The 24,731-nt window shown below is 36.1% G+C and overlaps 4 protein-coding genes across 7 annotated transcripts in view; 1 reads left to right on the forward strand and 3 right to left on the reverse strand.

The window, feature by feature from the left end:
• Positions 1-583: 583 nt before the first annotated feature.
• Positions 584-14,881, reverse strand: Pdk (pyruvate dehydrogenase kinase). Of its 2 annotated transcripts, XM_026811011.1 has the most exons (9): positions 13,819-14,881; positions 10,674-10,786; positions 4,091-4,298; positions 3,756-3,940; positions 3,497-3,661; positions 2,989-3,164; positions 2,505-2,729; positions 2,201-2,424; positions 584-1,971 (listed from the first exon to the last, which is right to left on the reverse strand). In XM_026811011.1, exons 1-8 carry the CDS (start codon positions 13,941-13,943, stop codon positions 2,236-2,238), a joined length of 1,386 nt encoding a protein of 461 aa, XP_026666812.1. In that variant the 5' UTR covers positions 13,944-14,881; the 3' UTR covers positions 584-1,971; positions 2,201-2,235. The 2 variants fall into 2 exon arrangements, with proteins under 2 accessions (XP_026666812.1, XP_017893451.1); XM_018037962.2 differs by lacking the exon at positions 10,674-10,786.
• Positions 14,880-19,100, forward strand: LOC108633034 (protein CDV3 homolog). 2 transcript variants are annotated; one of them, XM_018037965.2, is made up of 4 exons: positions 14,880-14,971; positions 15,266-15,609; positions 16,134-16,549; positions 16,647-19,100. In XM_018037965.2, exons 2-4 carry the CDS (start codon positions 15,436-15,438, stop codon positions 16,783-16,785), a joined length of 729 nt encoding a protein of 242 aa, XP_017893454.1. In that variant the 5' UTR covers positions 14,880-14,971; positions 15,266-15,435; the 3' UTR covers positions 16,786-19,100. The 2 variants fall into 2 exon arrangements, with proteins under 2 accessions (XP_017893454.1, XP_017893453.1); XM_018037964.2 differs by having other exon boundaries at positions 14,881-14,971; positions 15,061-15,609.
• A 473-nt stretch (positions 19,101-19,573) lies between these two features.
• Positions 19,574-22,021, reverse strand: LOC108633035 (putative gamma-glutamylcyclotransferase CG2811). 2 transcript variants are annotated; one of them, XM_018037967.2, is made up of 5 exons: positions 21,876-22,019; positions 20,730-20,918; positions 20,233-20,382; positions 19,787-19,908; positions 19,574-19,706 (listed from the first exon to the last, which is right to left on the reverse strand). In XM_018037967.2, exons 1-5 carry the CDS (start codon positions 21,984-21,986, stop codon positions 19,670-19,672), a joined length of 609 nt encoding a protein of 202 aa, XP_017893456.1. In that variant the 5' UTR covers positions 21,987-22,019; the 3' UTR covers positions 19,574-19,669. The 2 variants fall into 2 exon arrangements, with proteins under 2 accessions (XP_017893456.1, XP_017893455.1); XM_018037966.2 differs by having other exon boundaries at positions 19,574-19,908; positions 21,876-22,021.
• Positions 22,022-23,052: 1,031 nt separating this feature from the next.
• LOC108633007 (uncharacterized) overlaps positions 23,053-24,731 on the reverse strand; it is a 2,456-nt gene continuing 777 nt past the window's right edge. The window contains exons 3-10 of the mRNA XM_018037909.2: positions 24,301-24,404; positions 24,063-24,242; positions 23,927-24,004; positions 23,774-23,849; positions 23,593-23,701; positions 23,458-23,534; positions 23,269-23,386; positions 23,053-23,204 (exon numbers count right to left, since the gene is read on the reverse strand). Of these exons, the coding sequence (XP_017893398.2) occupies positions 23,053-23,204; positions 23,269-23,386; positions 23,458-23,534; positions 23,593-23,701; positions 23,774-23,849; positions 23,927-24,004; positions 24,063-24,242; positions 24,301-24,404 (894 nt within the window). The remainder of the gene's footprint in view (positions 23,205-23,268; positions 23,387-23,457; positions 23,535-23,592; positions 23,702-23,773; positions 23,850-23,926; positions 24,005-24,062; positions 24,243-24,300; positions 24,405-24,731) is intronic.

Genomic DNA, 24,731 nt, shown 5'->3' on the forward strand with positions numbered 1-24,731 from the left:
TACATTACAATTTTAATAGTTTTATTAAATAAAAATCGGCTGGAATCTAATTTATAAATCATCGTCAGTTGTTCGATTCTTGAAAAATATATTCAAGTATCGTACAATGGACAACAATTGCGAATTTCACTTTTCACTTGTCGACGCTAATTGTAGAACGTTTTGTTGAGTCACTTGAGCACACCGATAAACGCCAGATGTGTAAATAGGGTAGCGTTATTTTATAAATGAAAATTATTGTTATTGCTAAGATGTACTTTTTACTATTTGGCAAGCGTGCAGTGGGAGAGGAACATTTGTTAAGCGCAAACCTCATACTTACGGTACGCATGGCCAAACGTAATAAAAGTACAGCAATGCATTACAACGCCTGTCTTGTATACTTTACTTGATAGACAAGTTACGATGCCATCGGCCGTTTGAACGATGCCATCTTCAAAATGCACCACTTCCAACATCCCTTTACGCATATTTTAAATCAATTATATGCTCCTACGACTTTGCTTAAAAAAATCATTGCCTTGTTAATTCTCCTAATGCTATAAGTTCCCTACAATTGATCGAGGAGGAGAATAGCTATTCGTTTATGTTACAATATGTTTATTAACAATGTTTTATAAGCTATTCCTTTATCTTACAATATGTTTATTAACAATGTTTTATAAGTTTTTATTCGTGCTATGCACACGAATGTCCCTACAGTAATTATTCCTAGAAATTGTCCCATGGACAAACATAATTTTGATTACTCTAAAAAACGTAAGATTACACATATACACGTGAAAACATACAGAGTACATTCACATTTAAAAAACGATTGCCAATGTGATACTATTTTCCACATACGGTACAATTCGTACGATTTCGTATCGTGTACGTTTACTGATTTTAGGAACAATTATTCATGATACGCTCTAAGTACGCCCTTTTGGTAGTGCTTACAGTAGTCATTTCAATTTCTCGAGTCGATATTAACACATCCGTTACGAAAAAATGCACATAGAATACATGAAAAGTATAAATGAGACACGTACGAGAATCATATCGTTTCCCAGGAAAGAAATGTATTGTGTACAAATTGTTCGTTTAGTTTTATAAAAGTTCATGAAAAATGTCATTGAAGTGATGTGTGTGCACTTACTTCTTCACGGTATATAAAATACTTTCGAGGAGAATGAAGTAAATACGTATAATATATCACTCTTTTTTTCCAACTAGTCTTGTTGCGACGTATATATCACTTTGTATAATTCGCAATTTTTGAGTAATCTTTAAGTTATCAATTTTATCTTTTTTTTCTTTGTACAGTTAAAGATAGTCAATCTAATTAACATGATTAACATTAACGAGCTTAACGTTTGCCTACTTATGAAATTCAACTAAAATCGTACATCAATCACAGTTCACATTTCGTCGCATCAAGTTGTAAGAAAACCCTTGTCACGAATCTATCACATTCGTCCGTATTATTTCTTGTTCGAAAAAGAAATGCTTCATAATTAATCATATGATTAAAATGCTTTCTCAATGATAGATACTACTATGTAAATGTATAAAAAAAGGAAAATAATTTTAACGGGGCGTTCAGATAATTGTCTGAAAAAACAAGCTCTTAGTGTTATCTGGATGCCCCATCCGTTTCATCATTTTCATCATTACGTCAAGATAAGAAAAAAGAAAATAACAAAAAACCTAAGATGTAACTTTCAATAATTGTGATATGTTAGGTATCGTAATCATAGATATAACGAGTAACCAGTTATTTCACATATTCGACATAAGCAATGATCACAAATTGTCGTGGAAAATACGAATCCGATTACAGGAGCTATCGATCGTCATGTTATTTTTCTACGTGACACACGAAAGTTTCAAAGCTGTTTTTCGAGCCTCCTTAGCAATCTGTCGAATTTCGATGTTCCGTCGATCGTTTAGAATTCATTAGCGAAATATTTCGTTAAAGAGGAAACACTGAAACATTAAGAACGATTCATGTGCGGACACGGTGAAAAATATCTAACTATTTTGAAATATTATGTGTGCTGTATTTCTTTGTATTTGATATAAGTCTCAGATTGGCACATAATCTCCGATATTAAACGTTGTATGACGTATTATAAATACTGCATAGATATTGATTCTAAATTGATTAGCAACTCTTGAAATGTGAATCATCGAGAAGAAATATCTGCGTACTTACTTCCCCGTTCTTTGATCCATAGGACTAAAATTTCGCTAGCATTGCCTGACTTCCATTCCTTGTGGAAGCTTGTACCCTTGAAAGTTGCTCATACGTAGTTGCCTCGTGGCCATTCCGCCACCACACTGACTACTCCAGTCGCTATTCGATACTTGGGTTCGATAGAACTTGGATGAAGTCTTGTTGAAGATTGGCAACAGTTCATTGGCTTCGTTCGATAAAGCCTATAGAGTGAAACGGTTCGTACCGAGAATAAAGTATTAGTAGACGTGTATTGCGCAATCAGGAGATCACGGAATCTTACCTTGAGGTACACGATGGCATCGGTACCGTAACCGTCGCAACTCTGGAGAACGAGATCACCGTGAAAATATCTAGCGTACAATCGAGATACTGGAAGACCGTAACCGTATCCAGCAAGCGGCACAGCAAGAGGGTCGGTTGTGGTCGGCCTTGGTGCCGTGCTGTACATATACTTGAACAAATGGTCCATCTGTGAGCGAGGTATACCACCACCTCGATCGGACATCTGTAAGAATTATCGATAAAACGAGAATTAATTCGAAGCTATCATGAACGAATATGAAGTGTTTCGTCAACGTTTCAACTGACATGTCTCATATCACGTGTCAGATATCGAAGCTTGAATATCAATACTGACAACGTTAAATACGATTTCTACACGAACGGATTTTTTATTTATAAATCAGATCGCTAATCTGATGTTATCAGTTTGATAACATCGAGAGACATTTATAACAACGAGATGATGATTTTGTAAATCTTACTTTGACGCAAATGTCTTCTTTGCCACGCGATACGATCACTTCTATTGGTGGATAATCCGAACTATCGCTGTGGTGTTCCATAACAGCTCGCATACTGTTCTTGAACAATTCGAACAGCATGTGGAATAAATGACTCGGCACGTAAACTATTCTGATTTCGCTACATCGTTCGTATTCTGAAAAGAAACGAATGAATAACAATGAGATGCGACTTCTTAATCAAAGTAAATTTTTCTCTAGAATTTGGCATGTGATTAATTATTATACCTATTTTCTCGCAATATTTATCACAATATCTGAGGCAAATTGCCACCTTGAAAGCTTCTCTATCACCCAACGTTTAAAAACTACATTTAGTTTCTTGCATTTACTGTATTCAATGTGAAATTGAAATCAAAGGTTTCACGATGGCAACTTCTATCACTGTCACTATACCTACTACAGAAAATTGTTTATATCATTACTACTTACAATACTCTAGAGTACAATCAACATTTTTCAAACTTGCCATTATGTTTCTTGACTATCAGTTCCGGACTAGCCAGATAATATTGATCGCATAGCAACCTCGCTTTCTCGTATGCGTCTTTCACAACACTGATAACGTCACACGACGGGTCTATGGATCCTACGTGCGTACTGTGCCCATTCAGTTCATTGCCAAATAGAAGAGCTGTAACAGAAACAAAGACAGAGACATTTGTGCCAGACTGAAAATCTACTAAACAAAATCAAACGAATAAGCGATTATCGAGTAATCAACTCACTATGTTGATTGATCAGCATACGAATTGAGATTCGAGACATGAGAAATCTATCCAAAAAATACTGAATATTGTTCTCCGTTTGAACGTCAACTTCATGGGATTCTTTCAGTTCCAAGACACCTTGCGCCATCGTCTCAACGATGTCCTTATGCCTGTTCCGGATTTTTACTAAAGTCTGGCAAAATCTATAAAAAAAGAACAATCAACATTTTACTTTATTTAAAACAGAGAGACTTGTATTTTTGTACGCGAAGCATTGTGCCAAACGTATCAAACGCGAATCTTTATATCGAATCTTTATATATAATCTTGAGACCGAAGAGCCGGAGACTCACGTGTCCAGAGTGGCCTCGTTGACTTCGACTTTTTCGAACTGCAGAATATCCTCGAATGAAGTGGCATACATTTTATTAACTATACCCACACTGGGCATTTTCAGTAAGTTGTCCGGTAGTAGGTGGATCTCTTTCATAATGTTAGCGAGCCGGACCGGTAGTTCTTTCCTTAGAAATATAAAAGACTTCCTCTCGCACGCACTTAGACCTAAAACAATGTAATTCATTTTCTAATTATACTATATAATCGTTGTTAATAATATAATTTATTATTGCAATGATTTATTGTAATTATATTGATACATTGCTTTATTTATTGTTGTTAAGTGTATCGTGCGTTCATAACTGTTAGTCTATGATGTATGGGAAGGAGGAATGATAAAGGAAAACTGTAATAGCATCGTACGATTTTATCTCAGCGATATAAACCTCCTATCAAAGAGAGTTTATTTAGTGTTGTTTTGATGAATCTAAGACATACAGTCCGACGAACTCTGCAAACAACTCAGTTGTGCAATCTCGTCTGTCTTGTTGGAAAAGGAGAACGATTTTTTACAAAACATGCTTTCATTCGTGGTCATAAATTACGAATGAAACATTTATGTCTTATTATAAAAAAAACTTTATTGGTGTTACAATTAATTTAATTAGGAACATCTGCGCACAACAGGGATCTATGTATGTTTGAAAACATAGATTAGAGGGGAATGCAGTCGCGTCACTACGTACGTATTGTAATGTTACATTAGCGAAGCTACAAGTAGGTCATAGAATCTATGACATAGACAGTAGTTGAAAGCATATCTAACTATAAACATATACGCGTATCTGTTTTTATTTTCCTGCTACTATCTCTAGAATATATGATCGCATGGACACGACCCTGGTTAGATTGAGACCGTTTTATCAGTTCTCTCACGACGTATAGAATGTTTGTATTAGCCTCGCATCGAGGTACCGACAACCAGTTTTTAAAGAAATTACTCATCATTTCTGGATAGACTAATTGAACGACAGAATAATTATGATTTCAAAAGAACTCGGTCGACAAATAATGTAATTGTGAAAGAATATCAAGGTTCTCGGTCGCATGCAAGGAGAACTGTCTCAATAGAATAGGTTTAGGAGACATGGTCTATAAATTGTTTTCCAGTAAAATCGATTTACTGGGTGGAGAAAGTCAAGCAAATTGATCGACGATAAGTAGAGTGAATGTTTTTTAATAAAGTGCAAAGGGACGCGAAAAGTATATTGTAAGTTCTGACCATCATTTACGTAGTCGTTTAGCGATATATTTTCATCGCACAATAAGTTTGACTCCGCTGCATAATTGGATTGTTTACCTTATGTTACATTAGTCAAGAGGTCAGGTAATACCGATAAGTTTCTTCGAGTACGGCATTGTTTTATGTCGCGAACGAGGTATCACTTTACTATTGAAATTACGTTTCACAATTCCATATTCTGCATTCCAAATATTCATTTAATTAGCATCTGTTTGATTTCATAACTTATTTAACTTAACTATTTCGTAACTTATTTAACATCAGACTGTGTACTAAGGAGTGTAAGTCAATGACAAGGGGAACGGCATTTCTTTATCAGAATTTCCACACGCCAGGTTTTCCATTAAAGGAAATTGTGTTCCCTCCTAATAGAGTAAATCACTGAGCAACTGTTCCACTGCCAAGTCCAATCGGTTGCCGATAATAAATTGCCGTGAAATCATGTATTGACCTTATATCCTACGAGCCAGACTGAATAGGGGTCGGAAAAATTTTATGTGAAAATGACTGCACATTCGAACTCCATTAAAGTCATAGTACAAATTCCGTTTGTTTATTAAAATTTAGTATTGCGGAAATTTGATTAAAGAACACATTAAAAAAATGATAAATACGCATGTGCTAATTATTTTATAGCTTGAGTAGATGTTAGAGTTCGTAGGTGAATCGTAAAGTCGATACCCTTCGATATCACATGGATGACATTTAATAACGGTTGGGTAAGTCTAAATCATCGTAGTGTATCCGGATTTAGCTTATCGAGTTCGATCATTGGCAAGAATATAGAGAAAAATGAATCTGTCTTTTAAAGGTGATAAACAAGTTTGATAACAATATGTTTGTTCGCATGTATGACAAACACTCGTTCGTTCGAACGTTATCTCCACGTTTCTGGACTGGTTGTATATCTTCGTGGATGTTAAAAAACCTTTGAATTATCCACTTTTTTACAACCATGTATAGAGCCGCATTAACTAATGCGGAAAAAGCTGGCCAGACGTAAACAAAAAGATCCATGAATAATGGTCAGAAAGAAATTACTAATCGCCAGTCGCGACTGATAACTCGTCCGTTGCTTCCGTCATGAGCGAGGGACGCTTAAAGCATTAGCTAGATTAATAATAAGGCGAAAATAGAAATAAAAGATATATCTAATCGATGCGACTTCTGAAGTTGGCGAAATGAACGGGCGGAAGATGATATGTTCTCGTGATGCTTGTTTACATGTTTCATGTAATCAGAAATGAAGTCTTTCGGCTTTTAGACTTTGTTCACATGGACATTAAGCACGTAATCGTTGAAACTAAAACGGGTTCATGCTCATTTACACGAAAATAGTTTTTCATTCAAGGCACAGTACATAGTCCGCTTCGATGATCTGCCAAGAAAATCACGGTTACTTTCTAAGGTCGGAGATTCGTGAAGAATCGTATTTCATTAACGTTGGGACAAAACGTTTACGAAGTTTCGTACAGTTGCACGTGAAGGCTACGGTTCAACAAATATGCATTACCGTTGCACTGACGAGAAGATGTTATCTGCATTTCACAGAGAACAAAGTAATTTAGATTGCCTTCTGTACAGGGACGAATGAATAGCATATACGTTGAGTGACGCATTGCTAACTATACATACATATACATGTGAGTACAAAGAAGGTGTTACAAAACCGACGTCGCGTGTTCTTTATTAAAGATTCAAACGAATCGATTCATTATTCGAATTTTATTTATGATGCTACATTGTTTTCTAAAGAATCAGGGAAAATGTAACAATATTATATCGCGTCTGAAAAAAATTGCAAACCGACAGAATCATTTTTCAACTGATGCTGTATTTATTCAAATTCGCAAACGCAGTTTCTGCAGGAAACTCACATCATTGTAAGTAATCATCATCAACTCAATTTTCACGAGATAAAAACTCTTCAATGGCAGAGTTACGTAAAGTGCAGAAAAACGAGCCACAAAGTATTGTAGCACGTGCATGGAAGTTATAATTATAGTCGATTAACGGCGCAAACTTTGATGTCTTATAAATTCTGTGGTAAGATTTACCCGCAGCATCAAACGTCTAGTATGAGCGTCCACGCAAACAAGCACGTATTTTTCACTTTTAATATATAATGTAACATAATAAAGTAATTTTAACTTTTGATACATTCAATTAGTCAAATTATATAGTATATTAAAAATGCATGCTTGTGTGCATGGGTGCGACATTCAGTCGTGAAAGTTGAATGTGAACGCTCACACTAGACGCTTCACGCTTACGTCCAAACGCGCAAGTCTGACGCTGCGGGAAATTATACCTTTAGAGAAATGAAAAGTCCATCCAAGTGTACTTTTTATTCAGTAGATCGGACATCGAGGATCAAATGTCCAGATAGATCGAACTTGACAAGATTAACCGTACTGTGAGCCATGAGACATTATCTTTAATTCAGGAAGATGACGATGGCCGCAAACGTTTTAACAGGGTCAGCTAAACAACCTTAAATCAATTTTCTTGAACGGCTCAAGGTTCTTTGTCTTCATCGTGAAATTACTTCTATTTTTACTGATTTTCAAAAGGTTAATCAATTTTTTATGAAATTGGTAAAATATAAAATGTAGGACGTTCCATTTTTATCAGCTTCACTTAAGGATGTATTGGCTATACAGTCAATCCCAAAAGTTTATGTATACATTAGAAAAACGCATTTCCTATAATTAAAAAGAAATCAGACGTCGGAAGAACAATGATTTTGGATAAAAAATTTCAGGAATTTATTACCGTTTTTTCTGGGTTATTTTCGAGATCAAAGTAAAGTTTTCTTTAGGTTATTGCTGATTACCATGAGAGTACATGCAAATTTTAAGTCACTATAATTTTTCAAAAAACCCATGAATTAATTAAAAATTTTACAGGTAGCTTTCTAGTAGTAATAGGAATCTATAATAACAAATTCAACATGTTAGCATCGTTTAAGTATATATAGCCTATACATCTTTAATGTGATTCTGTGGTTGTAAAGAATCTAATTTAGTGCAGGATTGACATAATAGAATAAAGGATGTGGAAATGTTTTCGTGTAAATGGCCTCGCTTCCAATGAACGTTACGATGACTCAATGCCACACCGTGGCGACTGTAATAAAATTTAAAGGCAGGAAAGAATGGTGTCGAACCATCACGTAACTCCCGTGTGTAGAAAATATTTTTGTGACCGACGACTATACTCAGTTTTGCAGAGAAAAACTGCGTGCTCATAGTCCGAAGTTCTTTATGAAGAAAATTCATCTATTCATACGTACATATTTATAAATTCTACTACGCATATGTAAACAGATGTGTACTAAAATCTAACAACGTTTTATGTATATTCATAGTCGGATAAGCTAGTCGCCGTATGTTTAATTTCTTAATTTTTCTGCACACGTCTATACTTTATTTAGCTGTAAAAGATTATAATGTTACGAAAATATTTCTGTCTGCACGCGCGACGACATCAATGAACACAAGTGTCAAGAATAGCCGACGTTTCATCATAGAAATTATCGAAACGGTATGATAATTTGCCTTATTCGCTTGGCAAACAGTTTCCGAAAAAAAAATAAATACAGTCACATTTTGAATAGTTGAATCGTGTGGCACAAAATATTCGTGGAACGGACAAAGCTTAATTTCCTATCGTTCTACGAAAAGTCAATAGGTTTATACAGCTGAATAAAAAGCAACTTGCAAATGTTCTAATTACCATTGCCAAATTTGATGAATATGTTTTGATAGTTTTGTTCAAACGTATCTCCCTGAAAGGAATAATTCATGATTCCTGTTAAGTTAAAGCGTGTTAAAAATTTATTGGACGATTTATAATTATATTATTTAACACACGAGGAGATATGTTTGATACAATGTTAATCAGCAGATACTCGTGACTATTTGCTTATTTGGTATAATGCGTGAGTCATTCTTGCGTAATAGAAGTACCGTACTGGTACTGTGACCAAAGACTGCTTTTCCGTAGTCGTAGCGCGTGGAAATGAATTTTCTCTTCGTAAATAATTGCATGAGAAAATAAATGAAACCAGAAATTGAAATCGACGGACGACCTTGAGTTAACCCGGAAGATTCATCAGCTCAGTTGAAAGTCGATCAGCCGTCGGATATCTTGGAAGGGGCGGATAGTAAGCACTTGTTCCAGCGTAAACCTGATTCATCGATGGGATAAAAACTCGTCCAGGCTGTGGCTCCGAGTACTTGCTTCTCCCATAACAGACGGAACTTGTTGGGAACACCCTAATCGCCTATGCGAACAGTACCAACATGTGCAGATGTCCCGTACAAGATAACAGTGTGTGCAAATGAACGATAACCCACTATCTTCACTCCAACATATTAGGTATTCAACAAACATTTGTTTATTGTAACATATGGCGTGGGCATCGATATTAAATTGAACATTATACTTAAAGCCACTTTAGTTTATTACGTTTACAATCAAGTTTTTTAATCAAACAATATAAGGCGAGCCTTATCATTATTGAAAAAAAACAATGATTGGTCATGGACGTGAGTATGTGATTACGAAGGCATTCGCCTTCCGTCCCATGTCCCATACTATACTCGGTTCTAGAACGGTCGACGGGCGGCTATAATCGGTCGGAGGAAGCAGCTGTTTAGTTTTAAAGCCTTAATCTGAATGTGTAAAGTAGGCACGCACACGCACGGTATCGTCGGTGCATAGGCCAATGCACGTCTCATGACACCGACTGCGTGAATAGAATACGTTGCACCGAGCATAGACGTATAGGTACAACGTATGGTAAATGACCGAATTAGTGTCAATTCATATGGAGACAATTGACGCTAATAAAGAGCTCGGGTAAACAACATTTTCGATACGAGTGAAGGGAGGAAAAACGAATGAGTAATTTAGTGAACCGATTGTAAATGTTATGAAATAAAAGAATCGATTGGAGTCACGGTTGCACTGGAGACCATCGATAATATAACGGGAGTCCTTGTCCGCGTTTTTATTTAAACGTTGTTATTCCAGAGAAACGATAAATATAGACATACCATGTGCACTATAAATTTCATTCTGTATTATATTTCGTCCCTCCATAGGGGAGAGTTGCTACGTTAGCAAATTTTTTATTACGAGCTGTTATGTATTCTAACTCTATCGAGTTGTGTTTCATGTCCTATTAGAATTAAAGTATTACGAGTAAAGAAAAAAAATAGCAAGGAGAAAAGATGTCAATCGGTCCTACTGTTAAATTAAGAATAGGAAAAGTGGAAATAACTACATACATGAAAGAGCAGCAACAGGACTGCGGCCAAAGTCACTCGACAATTTATATAGTCGATTCTCAAAGAATGGAACTTTCTTTCCGTCAAACTCTTTAGCTTGTGAAAACTTCCCCCTGGAAACGTAAGCAAAGAATACAATCTGGTCGTCATTAATGGAAAACTCATCGACAAGATTAAGTTTGTATTTCGTGCCAGGACTTGTAGCCCGAAGATGGCCCTGACTTTCATGTATCCAAACTAAATGATCAACATCATTCTGAGAAAACTACGTCAAGAATAGTGTACGAATTCGGAGCTGATGGAAGATACATAGATTTACGTCAGACCCGCATGGGCAAGCATTCAGAAACGAAAGTACAAAGTCTAAAAATTTAAATGGCTGCATGTATCGAATGGGAGAGAAATGGCAACTCTCCAATAACTTTAATAATGCACTTGCTGTTATAACGCCTGTAAAACCTGCCAATGGTAGTGACCAAATTTGGCAGATAGTTTGCCTTTGCAAAATCAATCGATCGACCTTCCATTCTCGCTAAAGGCATCTGCTAAAAATTTATTAATACATGCAAGAAGTTTTAGATTGGATTACACCAGTTCGCTAGTACTACTGACTGTTCTAGTACCTCTCAAATATATTATCCGTCTATCAAGTGATCTATCGGGTTGTATAGATCATTCTTTAAACAATTTAGGAAACATTAGCACAAAAGAGAACAATTTGAAAAATAGTACATACATATGTATATGTACCTTGTATTTACAGAGCCCTGGTTTATCAAGCAGGCTGTGGTTAAAGCGGTTTATGTGAACCAGATTTACCAAGTATTGGTCGCCACACGTGGCTTAAAAGGCGGCGGGTCAATATTTATTGCCAGAGTCGGTCGCCGTTATCAGACTGTTTCAGTTTCATTTTTACCTTTTACTCGATATTACTTATTATCTATCCGTCGGAGAACGATTTTTTTTAAATGCGATAAAGTCTTAGCCGGCGTGTTTAGCTGGTTGTTTACCTTAAAATGAATCAATGAATGAATTATTCTTCTTAATTATAAACTGCAGGCTGAGAGGATCAAAGGCAAGGTAGGATATTATGCATGTATTTGCAGCTCGTGACTCGAGTCATTAGCATGTTTGCCTGCTATACAGTCGACTCAATAAACAAACGCTTACGCGATACTACCGTGATAATATTGCCGGTTACGCGTATCACAGGAAATCGTTTGGATCCTGACCTTGCTATGAAAAGCGGGGCATTTGTATTAATCTTAAAGTACCTAACAATAAAAAGCAAGATAAGCTTCAGTATCGATCGTATCAATAAGAATTTGTAAATTCCAATTTGGATACAGTCTACAAATACTATACTACGTAAGTCTTGTTTATAGATAGTTATCAAATACGTGCTAATTAGACTATCTCTTACGTTGTTGTGACGTACGCGATCGAGCCACCTATTCAGACGTTCGCGATTCATTAGCGACATGAGAACAATATGCGATGTTGAAATGCGTGATGATCGCTTGACTTGCGTGCGTGTGTTATTCGACAACTTGAAAACAAAAAAGTGAGAGACGAAACAGAGAGGCTATTAGTGAATGAGAAAAAGATACATCATTCAGTATTTGCTATGTCTGATATGGTCGGAAATAATTTTTGTTCTAAAAATAAGATCCGTGTAAATTGAGTAGGAACATTTCTTTTTCTCCATGAGTCATATAATACGCATTTAGCTACTAAATTAGAATTTATTATTCTTCATCATTTAAAAAATTTTTACAATACAACAAAAACTTTTAAGAGTAACTTTCTGATAAAAATTATTAAAATAAAAACAGATCAATGAACTTGTAATTTAATCGATGATGAAGCAATTTCATCAACAGATGATGCAAGGCGAATTAGCTAACTTGGCTTAATGTGATCTCGATGACAAAATGTCTACAGTCTATGATTTAATACCAAAATATTGTTGGAACAACCAAATAATTCAGTAATCGACGGTGTCTACATTAAATGTTTTCAAAACATGGGAATTTTTATGAACCTGGACTGCAATGATCAACCGTGGAACATTATAAATCTTCCATCACATTTTTTTGTAAACATAATTCCGAGTTTATTTCATTGTTCGAGGTACTGTATAGAAAATGTCTGGAATGTCTGCCTTGGAAGTTGCTTTCACCGTGATTTACTTTACTTACAATACTTCTGATATTTTTACCGAAGAACCACAATACATGTAAATAATATTCTACCGCACTTCCGATCACTACGACAATCCCTTCTCGATTTGAACCCTTTGCAGTTTTATGGTAAATTCCACTCAATATTTCATTTCCTTTAGTATCTTCAATGTAAAGTATTATCTATTATGTAATATGTAAAACAAACTACTAATACTCACAAGAAATCTTTTTATTGATTCATAAAAAATCGATCAACAGATTGTTCAATTGTTATCATGAGCATTAAAGATTTTACTTATTTGCTTAAAGTGATAATTGTACTTCTAACGTTATGTATTTTTCTCGGGTCTAAATTAATCGCTTACTTTTATATTTAGATATTATATTTTATGAAGATCCTAAATGGAAAATAAATTCAGTTACGCTATGTATTTAGTGGCGCGTAATATACAATTACATCATCTCATATTCTTAATTTCATACTCTACTAGTAGAACTCTGTCATCGATTTTATCTGGACGTCGCAGTTGAACGTAAGATTGATAAAAAATGATCGTGAATGAACCAATTTCCCAGCTGTGTCAAAATCAAGTGATACGAAAACGTCATTACTAACACCCACTCGCTAAAATGTGAAACTGTAACGCACGAACGTATATAAACTCGTCACGAGTACTATGCCACGGGTACGTTACATGATTTTTTAACCGAAACATCCCTGAATACGATATCCTAAGTTTATTCGAGGTCGTTGTTCGATATATTCGTTACTCCCCTTACCTATTCAGACGAGTGATAAGAAGGGATGGAAAACATCCCCGAAAAGAAGAGGTAAAGAAGGTATTGACCTAGGTCTGTAGTCTGTGAACTCTCGAGATTCGGAGCCAGTCGAACGGAGAGTTGTACAGTGTTTGCTCGTAAAATATGTTGTGTTTTTCGATTGTTCGTTTCACACTTACCGAAATCGATGAACTGTTTTATCGAAAGCGGCGAGGGGTTGAATTGCGAGTAAAAGTCCAACATCTTGCTGATGCTCCCGAAACACTTTCGTGTGAGCTTCATCTCGTTGTGCGTCGTAACACATGAACCTTGTGAACTACTGGATCGGTTTTTCCTTTTGATCTTTGCTCCTCTCTCGTGATCAGTGAACGAGTTTTGAAAAAAGCGATGATTGTCGAATCTTTGCCAAATCAAGATATTTACTGCAGGCGGGTTAAATAGTAAAGCTTCACCGTGCAGTACACCGATGCGAGGATAGGAGACACCTCTGGTCGTAACGGTTCGTGACAAGACTACACCGACTGACTACACAGACTACACACGGTGCACACGGTTACTTACTGGTACTTGAGGAAACGGATCACGGATCCCCTTTATGTTTGCTCACGTATGCGCGGCCGCGTAACCCCTACCAAAACGGATAAAAAGTGGGGCTGCCCGAAGCGCTAAATTCAAAGTAACAATTGTATCTGCCATTTTTTAATAATGTTGCATTACAAAAAATCTGGTTACTAACAGATTTTCGTTGAATATGTTAGATTATGAAGTAATCTCAACAGAATTGAAGAAGACTCTGTCTTTCTCATAGTAGACATTTACTGAAATTGTGACAAGTTTTAGTACCGAGGAGTATCTCCTCAGTAGTTTTAGTAAAGGTTTTTAGAAAAATGTTTGTATAATGTTTAACGTGCAACGAAGAAAGTGTGTACAACTGTACAGATGTACCATAGCTGCAACGTAGATGAAATACAGTAGTTGATGTGGAATGCCTTTTCGATTGTGTATAGGATGTCTTGTTTATTTACTTATAAACGTAGCCACATTTAAAGTCTTCTAATGCGAACAACGTAAAGAGACGTATAGAAGTCAATAAAGCACGCGTACGAAAAACACGAGCGTGATTGAGGAGAAAAATGATTATTTTGTTAAGGCTAATATGGTTGTCTGAATTCGTGCGTCATTTCGTATTCCGGAAGTGATACGAAGGAACTCGTGGCGCCATCGATGGTACACGCTGCACGCAAAAATTGTGGATCAATTAACCTCTGCACGAGTCACGTTTTTAGCACGTGTTACCCCTACCCACGATTTCTTGAGCTTGAGTCACGATCTGTAAGTAACACAACAGGACTGTTATTTACAACTTTCTTAAAACCGCTCAGATGACTATGTAATTTCGAGGCACGCGATTAAATTTGTAGGTTAGGTAGCCCTTGGATTTTTTGTGTCGGTCTTCTGCTAGACAGCCAGCGCCACATATTCGTTGTTGAGGACAAGATATCTCAATGTTTCGTAAAATTAAAGCGATATACACCGATAAGAAACCCGTGTTATCGCGCGGCGCGTTTAATTCACGTATTTTCGTATGCGTAAATCAGTCTCTGCGAAAGTCGTGCCCGTATTTAGGAACTCCATTGACTTCGAAGTGACTAGCTGACTTCCGGCTAAGACAAGCCCATGTGGACAGCAGCAGCGGTGCCTCCGATCATTCCGTGTAAAGGCTGTCCCTCGTGCTCCCTTAAAGAAAAAGCCTTCTCGACGGATAATCGCGTGTGCATCGCGGAAGTGATTACAGTATGGCCGATTTGGACGATTTCTTCGCGAAAAAGGATCGCAAGAAAGCAAAAGGGAAAAAATTCACGACCACGGAGGAAATAGCGAAAAAATTGGAAGAAACGGGTAAACGGTTGGTGAAGAAATCGAAAGATAAACCATTGAACCCGGAAGGCGAGGAGACTCTACAGACCGAGGTGAACAACCGTTTGTTTCGTGTGTGTTCCACACCGTGTTCAGTTTTCCCTTATATTCCCGTTTGTCGAATCGTGAATCGTTTACGTCGAAACTACCGATTAACAGTGTGCCATAGGTTGCTGCCATATTTGTTCGTGCAAACGTCATTCTTACGATTGCCGAAATTAATCTAGTCATTTGGACACTTGAAATTTAATATGATTCATCTTACATCGGTGTCAGATGATTTGATTGTTCGTTATATAATTAGATCGTTGCGCGACTGCGGGTTGTGTCCATTGTGAACTTGCCTAAAACACAGCAGCTGTTCTTGAGATATTGTGCACAGTTGTTTCGATGGTTTTTCAATGGAGAATCAATTTTTCTGAACGAACAGTTTTTATTCCTTTTTCTGTCCACCTTCCTCGTCCCTTTAATATAAGTTTCGTTAAAACACCTCTACGAAATCCTGGTAAATCGCCCACAGTATCAAATGCAACTGTTCTTTCATCATTTCATGGGTGCTTCTCATGCATTTATTTAGGACGAAGATGAATGGAGAGAGTTTGAAGAAGAGAAGAAGGACTACACTGGGCTGAAAATTGGAAACCTGACAGTCAATGAATCCGTAGACGCTGAGTCTGACGATGAGAAAGGCACAGGTGACAACAGTTCTGATGGAGAGTCAGGAGAAGGTGGTACCAAGCACTCTGGTCCATGGAAGAAACCTGAACTTGCTCCACAGCCAGAAGTGATAGAAACAGCTCCACCACCGCTACCACCTGTTACTTCATCAGGAAGTAGTTATAAACCACCACATTTACGAGTTCAGCCATCAGCTCCTAGTCCCAGACCACGAGCAAAGAACATAGCACCAGATATACACAGTGAAGAATACTTCCCAACTTTAAATACTAAACAGCAACAGAGCAACGAGCCAGTCGGGCCATGGGGCAGACGGTAAGATGATTAGATTTATCGATTGTTTGTAGATTTTGTTCAAAGCATCGTAAGAATCATTTGAGTGTATAACACATGAACAATAATTTCACTTCAGGAAACGAGATGAAGGTACTTTCGAGGAAGTACGTAATCGAGGCGGAAGTAGATCGTACAGCGTGCAGGATGCGCAAGCTCAAGCGCCGAAGCTCTCTTTGGGTAACAAATACGGTGCCCTGTCGCAAGATCAGAGCTGAAATCACCCGTTAATCGATCAAACGATAAACACAATCATCATTAATTACGTCTCAGCGCCTCTCTCCGTTTCGTGGCCCAGCTGCGCTATGAAATATGTTTTCTAGAGTATAGAACATGCGATAAGAAACGGTGTACGGATAGGATGCATCATTAGTTCACGTACCATGCCCCAGTTTTCGAAAAGTTTGATGATCGAAACTAAATGAAGGAAAATAGAAAGATCCTGTTTTATTTGATAGACGATCTCAACTGTTATCGTGTAACCGGATGTACGATTTCATTCGTACGCGATGCGTACAGAGACGAGAACGTTTATTTTTTCATACGAAAAAAATATGCTCAAAACCTACATTTAGCACCAGTTTTGTATTTAATTTTTTTAATCGATACACAAGAAAACACCGTTTATTGCGAAAGAGGGAGAAGGTACTGTTGATTCAGGGCAAACCTGAAATCGCTCATATTTTTGTGCAAAAACAGTGTTACTATTTCGCGATGAAATGCGTGAAAGGTTCTTGCGCTCGTTCTATTTTTACACGGTGCTGCTGTTTTCATTTAGCTCCTTACTTTCGCGTTAGTCGATCGATCACCGAATTGTTGAACGGGAATATATTTTAGAATTAAAACAGTCATGTGTGACAACCTTATTTAATACGAGAGATATACTATACATATACATTACGCGAAAGGAGAAAGTTGATCACCATCAGATTAATTATCAATGAAGCTTTTCGATGTAAAACCGATCCTGGTTGAGCCGTGTTTTATTCCTCGGATAATCGTTTCGCTCAACGGCAACGTACGTTAAGGAACACAAAAGTCTAGGTGAATTAAGATAGATATAAATACATGTATAAATATATATAATACATGGAAATAATTGAATTCCGGGGCTGGGCTTTGGAACGGTGCGAACTCATCACTATGCATGATATGAAGGCATCAAAACATAAACGAAAAGTGATAGTTCGGATAAGTGAAGCCGGTTAAAGGCGAAGAATATACAAGAAATACAGAAAGAACAGACACATGCGTGAAGCACGATGCTAAGAAAAAAATGAGAAACGTATCATATATTTGTTCACGCGTGTGTCTCCTTTTGTATTTCTTGTATATACTTCGCTTTTAATCGGCTTCATTTATCCGAACTATTATTCTTGGTTTATGTCCTGATAAGTATGCTTTTGTTGACGCTTGTTTGATTAATTTTATTGATTTACGACTGTCACAAGAGAAAAAAAGAATAGGGGCAGAGATGCGTTTTAGTTTTTCGTTTTGTTTGTAACAATTATTTCTCGTATTCCACCCTCATAAAAATGACAGCGTTAGCATGAGGTTGGATGGCACAGGTTGCTAACGCTTATTTGTGTGAGGGTGGAATACGAGACGAGAAGTAATTGCAAGAAACGAAACGAAGAAGAAAACATGAGCGTACACATACATATACAGACAAACAGAAACGAGGTAGGGAAAGAAACGGAGCCTTGTATAGTGAACGATAAGAAAAATGTGATTATTTATAATAAATTTCCTAGGACAACTTATAAGTACTGCCTTAAGCATTTTAATTTTGCGAATCATCAACGATGTGTCGGTGACTTCACGACTCACGCTGGTTCTGGGAAAAGGAGAACAAAATTTGCGTGCTGAACGAGTGCAAAATTAGTGCTGCGATAGACATAGTCTCTTTGGTTGCGCAGTTGACCGTCACAATTGTTCTATCTCGAGAATCGAAGGCACTTTTTACGGGCATTTTTACGTAGAAATACACAAATTCCATATGCGAGAATCGAAACTTGCTTGTTCGGTTTGGCTAATCAGTTTGTTCGTTTCGCAAAATACAAGGTTCATAACGATCCATTTATGTTCATACATTTACAAACTCGAATTCTGGCGCATTACGTAATATTTGAAAGGTGTTACGAATTCTTGTATTATTATCTTTTTAAACGTATACGAACTGATTGGCCGACCCTGTATTATACAAGCATCATCAACCCCAGAAATCGATTGTAATCAATTCTTCGCACAACCGAGAATACGAACTTTGACCAATAACGAAGAGGTAAAAGGGGGTTTGATGTCACTTGTGATTTGGCAAACGCTAAAATCTAATATTGAAGAAGAAAAAGGTGAAGTCGTACGAAGGGTGACAAAGAGTTCGCCTGTCTTTGTTAGAGAATAGTTGAAGTAATTTTATCACGACTGTTAAACCGGAAGAAGATGGTAAAAAATGAAGCGAAAGAGTGCGCGAAAGGAAAAGTGTGGGGTGTAATGCGATGAACGATGAAGTTAAATAATAATGAATAACGGAGAAGAGCACAGAGTCGAACACACCATGAATTTGTTTCTCATGATGTTTCTTATTTCGTTCCATTGTACACAATTTAAGAAAAAAACTTACAATACTCGTGCCGGACTTTTGTGTGGAATGAATAATAAAAGGAAAGAAGAAAGATCTGTCTTTTGCAGGTTTATAATCGTACATTATACTGTACGATATACATTAAGGGATATATTTTCGAAAATGTACATAAGTGTTACGAGGGCATCATTCATTTTTGTTATATGAAGTTTTACGGTGCTTTCCGAATTTTTAATACGACATCCTATTACACGAGTCGAATCATCTCTTCAGCGATTAATTTACTTTGCGAAACACTTATTGTCGTCGTTTAAATTGTGAACTCGTTGCGGTCGAATAATTCTCGGCAACCCTAAAGGTCTTCCTAAGAGAGAAGGAATTCAATAAGGAACGCCGTTACCGGTAGCAAGAAATGCATTGGATTAGATTACATTTTTATTAACTACCACGAGTAACAACATAACGTCGAAGCGTTCATATGACGAAGGGACAACAAAATATTATGCAAAACAGCTTGGTCAGAACAGGTCTTCCGGCCTTATTGTACTCTCCTCGCTGGAAACAAATACATATTTTCGGGGATAAAATGTCATTGAACTTCTTTTTTGTGATCGTACGAGGGGTCGCGAACATACTTCTCGCAGTATTTGAGTCCGTGACTTCCCTCGCTGCTGTACGACTTGTACATTGGACTTTCCAATAAGGACGCCTTGAACTTTGGTAGAAAATATATCCAGACCTTTATTAAGGTACTGACCTGAAACAAGTTTGATAATAAATTGAGCCGATTAATTTAATAACAATTGTGTGTATTAATTGGAGGGTCGAGAATTGTGATGCTATCAGTACTTTTCATTCTTTCTCGTTTGATGTAGTAGAAAAATACTAGAAATTTGTTAACTTGAGGAGAAGTCAATGAAATCAATGTCTCTAAAGTTCAATTTATATCATTATGATTCTCGGCAATTGAAGATATTTTAGATGCAATATTTATTTTCCCTTTTTGTTTTAAAACAATAATGTAGAGTTCCTTAAGTAAAATAATGTCGTAGAAAATCAGCGCGCCTTTAAAGATATTTACCTCTTCAAATTTGTCAGGCGATTTGACTTTAGCTTCTGGCGCAAAATGAACGCTATCCTCAAACCGTTTGTAAAATGCTGGATGCTCTTCCAATTCGTCTAACTTTTTTAACATCATTGTGTCAACATCGTATACTTCGCCGAAGACTTGCTACATAAAAAAAGATTAATGTACGTTTAATTTCAAATTAATTGTGGATTAGATGATTTCAAAAGTTTAATCGTGTTAGTTCGAATAACACACACAAAAATTCAAATTCACACTAATAGAAGGTAATGTTAATAATAAAATAATAAAATTAAAATTAAGCACAATCTACTTTAGTAATCTACTTTGTGACATTTGAACACAGAAGATTTGATTAAAAAATTATATCCAAAATCCCTTGAGAAATTATAAGCGTTAGATGGCTACATTACTCACGAATTTCTTAAAAATAGATAGTTGCATTAACAACGTTATCCAAAATGATAATAGTAAATGCATTCAGTACTCACGTGGCCAAAGCCAGGTTTCTTCAATAGGAACGGTATATTATAATTAGTTGCAATTATTAACGGATATGGAACGGAGGTTTTTCCAAGTCCCAAAAATTTCGCGTAACCATTTTCAGAGTCTTGAAGCAATTTGTGATTGGGTTCTCCTCGTTTTAGTGTTCCATATACAAACACACGGTGGAGTGGGCTCTTGAACAAATTTTCGTACATTTTGAGGTGTAATTTGCGTATCAGTTAAATCAGCAGGTCTTATCTTCCATTGTAACTGCTAATCGCAACTTTAAAAATGAATCTTTTTATTCTATCTTAATAGAGATAGCGTTACTCGTCAAGATATTTTAAAAATTCACTTTGTCTTCAATAACAATGCGGAATCAGTTTGGGATTTTTTTAAAGAGATAGTGCCACTGACAATGGGTGTAGTCTATTAATAAATTCTCCTCAGTGTTGATAACGGTACGACCAATTCTAGCACTGTTTAAAGAGATCGTGCCGCTGGTCGATTCTAAAACTTGGTTATTGCAAACCAAAACTTATTTCTCGTTTTCCGTCCGCAGGGAATGAATTGCTCACATTCAATAATTTACCACAAAATAAGAACTGTAAATAGTTCTGTGTTCTTTTGAGTACGAATCTTATCAGTAATTAACAAAATGTATCACAAATGTTTTACTGATAGACCTGGCGCCTGACAGCGCCTGATCTAACCAATACCACCAATACTGTTGTACATGTTTTGATGTCTTCGACACTCTAGAGGTCATCAGTGTTCACTTCTTTTCCGGATGCTGCGTACTCGTCACCTACTCTAATGCATTTCCGGTATTTGCTTGCGTTAAAAATTATATCCTGATAATTAGATTAGTAGGCACTATCTTTTAATCAAATATAGAAATTTCTATAGTCAAAAATTATCCACGACTACTTTTCTTATCCATGTTTACTTCATATTCGATTTCCAGATCTGTACTCTTACACCGATAAACAATTATCTGCAATATTTCCACTTATTCTTCTCTTTTGGCATATATTACTTAATTAATATACATATCACGTTATAATATATAGCGGAAGCGCTCACTTTTACCTCAATATATACTTTCTGTAAATATTATTATATAATGAAACTAGAATTAGAAAATTTACCTCGTCCATTAGGTACTGCATATTCGCATTTTCCGGCAATTCGAGGAACGAATAGATCTCCAAGACTGCGATGTTCGTCAGCACTGCCGCGGCAGCGATGTGAAATAACATTGTGGCAAATCGCAACGCGTTGAAACTCGAAACTAGCAATATTACCAGTCGTTCGTTGCGTATAAACCTGGCCTCGCACTCGCATGAAGGGTCAAAAGTTCAAACGATAAGAGACTTCAGCGTGATCAGACCATTTCCTCTTTCTTTTGCATTAATTTCGTCATTTTTTCGTTATCCTCATAATGCTTCCTCAAATAAGATGTCTCCACAAAGAATATGTTCCAATCTTTGTATGCCTTCGGTTGCAATTAATATCACAGCATGATAGTATGTGCAGTAGTAAATGGCAGAAATGTACCTGATGACGTACACATATAAAACAGCGAAAGGATAACAACAACGGCTGATAAGCGTTTACCACGCATCACATGCGTTTCTCAATTTTCTCAATATTAGTTCTCCATTACTTCTTCTGCCAACTGCACACAGTTTTATAGAAATATGCAAACTGGCAGAAGTGTACCTTATCACGTATTTTTCAGTAATTTTTTTATAACTTTGATGACTTCTACCAATCCTTTAGTCTCCACCTGTGCTTCTATCAATTTTTAGCCTCCATTATATTTACAAAAACAATGTAAATACCAATTTTCAACTTTATACCTTATCACTTTTTTCTCTTCAAAATTTGCATATTTGTTTTTCCACCCACGCTTTCAGACCACAAACTGACTTCTGCTAATTAAGCTTTCTCTTAATTTAGAATAATATTAACATTTTACGTATAAATTACCCTTTTATCGAGTCACGTTAAATTCTTGTCATTAGCTCTTAGTCTATTAAGAATTTTTATATTTTCCCAGTATTGTATAGAAGGTATCAATTAAGGTATCATTCCTTTATGTTAAATAATACATTTCGAAGTAGTATATGTATAATGTTCAAGAATCTCACGCATTAAGGCTGATGCCATTTTGTCGTAAGATTATAGCTTCTTCTGATACAAATTCTCGAAAAGCATTGTTTGACAAACGTTCTCCGCTTTGCCTCTGTCGCAAAAGTGATTCGAATGTAATCCAATCTTTGTTTTTTTCATCTCTAATATTTCCTCCCTTAAAATATAGATTTATAAGCATATACAACCAGTTGTAGGAGTATTATCTATTACCTCGATCAGAATGAATAAGAGACCCTTGCTTGTATCTCCAAGTAGCATGTAATTCTGATAGTAAAGACAGTTAAGCAACTCCTGAAGAATACTCGTCGTCAAGTAATTGTCTATATAGAAAAATAGTTTTGTGCCAATCCTTCATAGTAGTAAGAGTAATATAAAAGTAATTACAGCTTAAGTCTAAATATTGTAACTCTAAATTTCCAGTTGCCATTATTTCTCCATTCATTGGGAAGCTTTCTGTTCTAAAAGGATAAGAGTTCTCGTGTCCTAAGATCATCCTAATTTTCTATAAATGATGGCGTATAAATTAAAATTATCATGTCATTATTACAGATAACTATTATAACTTTTAATTACTTGCATGGATTCAGCGGCTTGAATTCCTTGAATAAAACTTCCATCTTCCCTCGGTTTTATCGAAGTTTCCTGAAGGACTGTAAGCAATATCTTAATTCAAAGAGAAGGATAATTCGTAATTTGTATAAGTTTTACATTTTTTAGATCGTTTCGTTAAACTCTGACGTGTCCGTGACTTAGCATTTTTTTTTAACGGCTCCTCGTTTATAGTCTTATCGATCTCTTCGCTTCCCCTTTGTTCCATCTAGTTTTGTTTTTAAATAATTAATTCAAATTATCAGTCTTACATTCAGGAAAGAAGTAATTTTAAAGTTACCCATTCATCCAATAATTCTAGTTCAACGAATTTTTTACGTCGAATCTTTACAATTTCTTCATGCTCTAAGGTAATTCTAATTTCAGTAATTAAATGAGTTAATTGAATTAAATATTAATTGATGTAGTATCCAATTAGAAGAGATTACAGTACATTTTCAGTTCGCGTAATATCAATGATGCTCCTTCGTCACATATTCTATTCCCCAGTAAAACTAAACATCTTAGAGATCTATAATTGCATTAGCGATGTAGTAAGAGATACACAGATTGAATATCGGTAAGTTTACCTATTCGTTCGTAGCATTTTGCCTATGTGACCTGCTCCATCTTTTGTAATATGATTGTTTGCCAAATTTAAAATGATCAATTTCGGATCATTCGGCGGGTTGTGGTACTTTAATTCGCTCGCAATTTTCATTACACCTTCATCAGTGATTTCACAAAGTTTCAAGGATAAATATTTCAAGCTGAAGATAATTATTTATTACAACGCGCTATAACCAGGTTACACTAAAAATTGTGTACCTCCCTGCAGGTGTACATAGCAAATGATAATTTTCCTGCGCGTTTGGATTCATATCCAAATTTAAATCTTCTATGCAACCAATGTTCACTAACATCTCTGCTATCTGCATTATACCAAATGCGTTTAAATTGCAGTTCTGCAATCTGTAAGAATGTTAAAATATGGTGGAGATATTTTTATTGTTATGTAATCGGTATTTCTGTGACCGTGATAAAGGAGGTGATTGACGTACTTTAAAACTGTGACGGTATTATATTTTTGCAGCGTGAAATTCAGAGCATCCAACATGCAAATCGACACTTCACGGCGTGTGATAAAACAAAAATTAGATTGAGTAATGTGGATTGTAAAAAATAAAATGTTTCTTTTTAAAGTACTTATCTTTGGTTTCGATTTTTATTGGACTCATTAATTTTTTGTTTTGAAAAGT

Source organism: Ceratina calcarata, unplaced genomic scaffold (genome assembly GCF_001652005.2).
Source record: "Ceratina calcarata isolate Rehan_Ccalc_2016 unplaced genomic scaffold, ASM165200v1 scaffold180.2, whole genome shotgun sequence".
Taxonomy (NCBI): domain Eukaryota; kingdom Metazoa; phylum Arthropoda; class Insecta; order Hymenoptera; family Apidae; genus Ceratina; species Ceratina calcarata.

What these genes read in the sequence shown, in the direction of transcription:
- LOC108633034 (XM_018037965.2), top strand. Translation starts at nt 15,436, where the DNA reads ATGGCCGATTTGGACGATTTCTTCGCGAAAAAGGATCGCAAGAAAGCA. An exon ending in AGGAGACTCTACAGACCGAG is followed by an intron (nt 15,610 to 16,133) that starts GTGAACAACCGT and finishes GCATTTATTTAG; the next exon opens with GACGAAGATGAATGGAGAGA. An exon ending in GTCGGGCCATGGGGCAGACG is followed by an intron (nt 16,550 to 16,646) that starts GTAAGATGATTA and finishes ATTTCACTTCAG; the next exon opens with GAAACGAGATGAAGGTACTT.
- Pdk (XM_026811011.1), bottom strand. Translation starts at nt 13,943, where the DNA reads ATGTGTTACGACGCACAACGAGATGAAGCTCACACGAAAGTGTTTCGG. An exon ending in AAAACAGTTCATCGATTTCG is followed by an intron (nt 10,787 to 13,818) that starts GTAAGTGTGAAA and finishes TTACGTTTCCAG; the next exon opens with GGGGAAGTTTTCACAAGCTA. An exon ending in TCCTGTTGCTGCTCTTTCAT is followed by an intron (nt 4,299 to 10,673) that starts GTATGTAGTTAT and finishes ACATTGTTTTAG; the next exon opens with GTCTAAGTGCGTGCGAGAGG.
- LOC108633035 (XM_018037966.2), bottom strand. Translation starts at nt 21,986, where the DNA reads ATGTTATTTCACATCGCTGCCGCGGCAGTGCTGACGAACATCGCAGTC. An exon ending in TGCAGTACCTAATGGACGAG is followed by an intron (nt 20,919 to 21,875) that starts GTAAATTTTCTA and finishes AATTTGTTCAAG; the next exon opens with AGCCCACTCCACCGTGTGTT. An exon ending in CGCCTGACAAATTTGAAGAG is followed by an intron (nt 19,909 to 20,232) that starts GTAAATATCTTT and finishes AACTTGTTTCAG; the next exon opens with GTCAGTACCTTAATAAAGGT.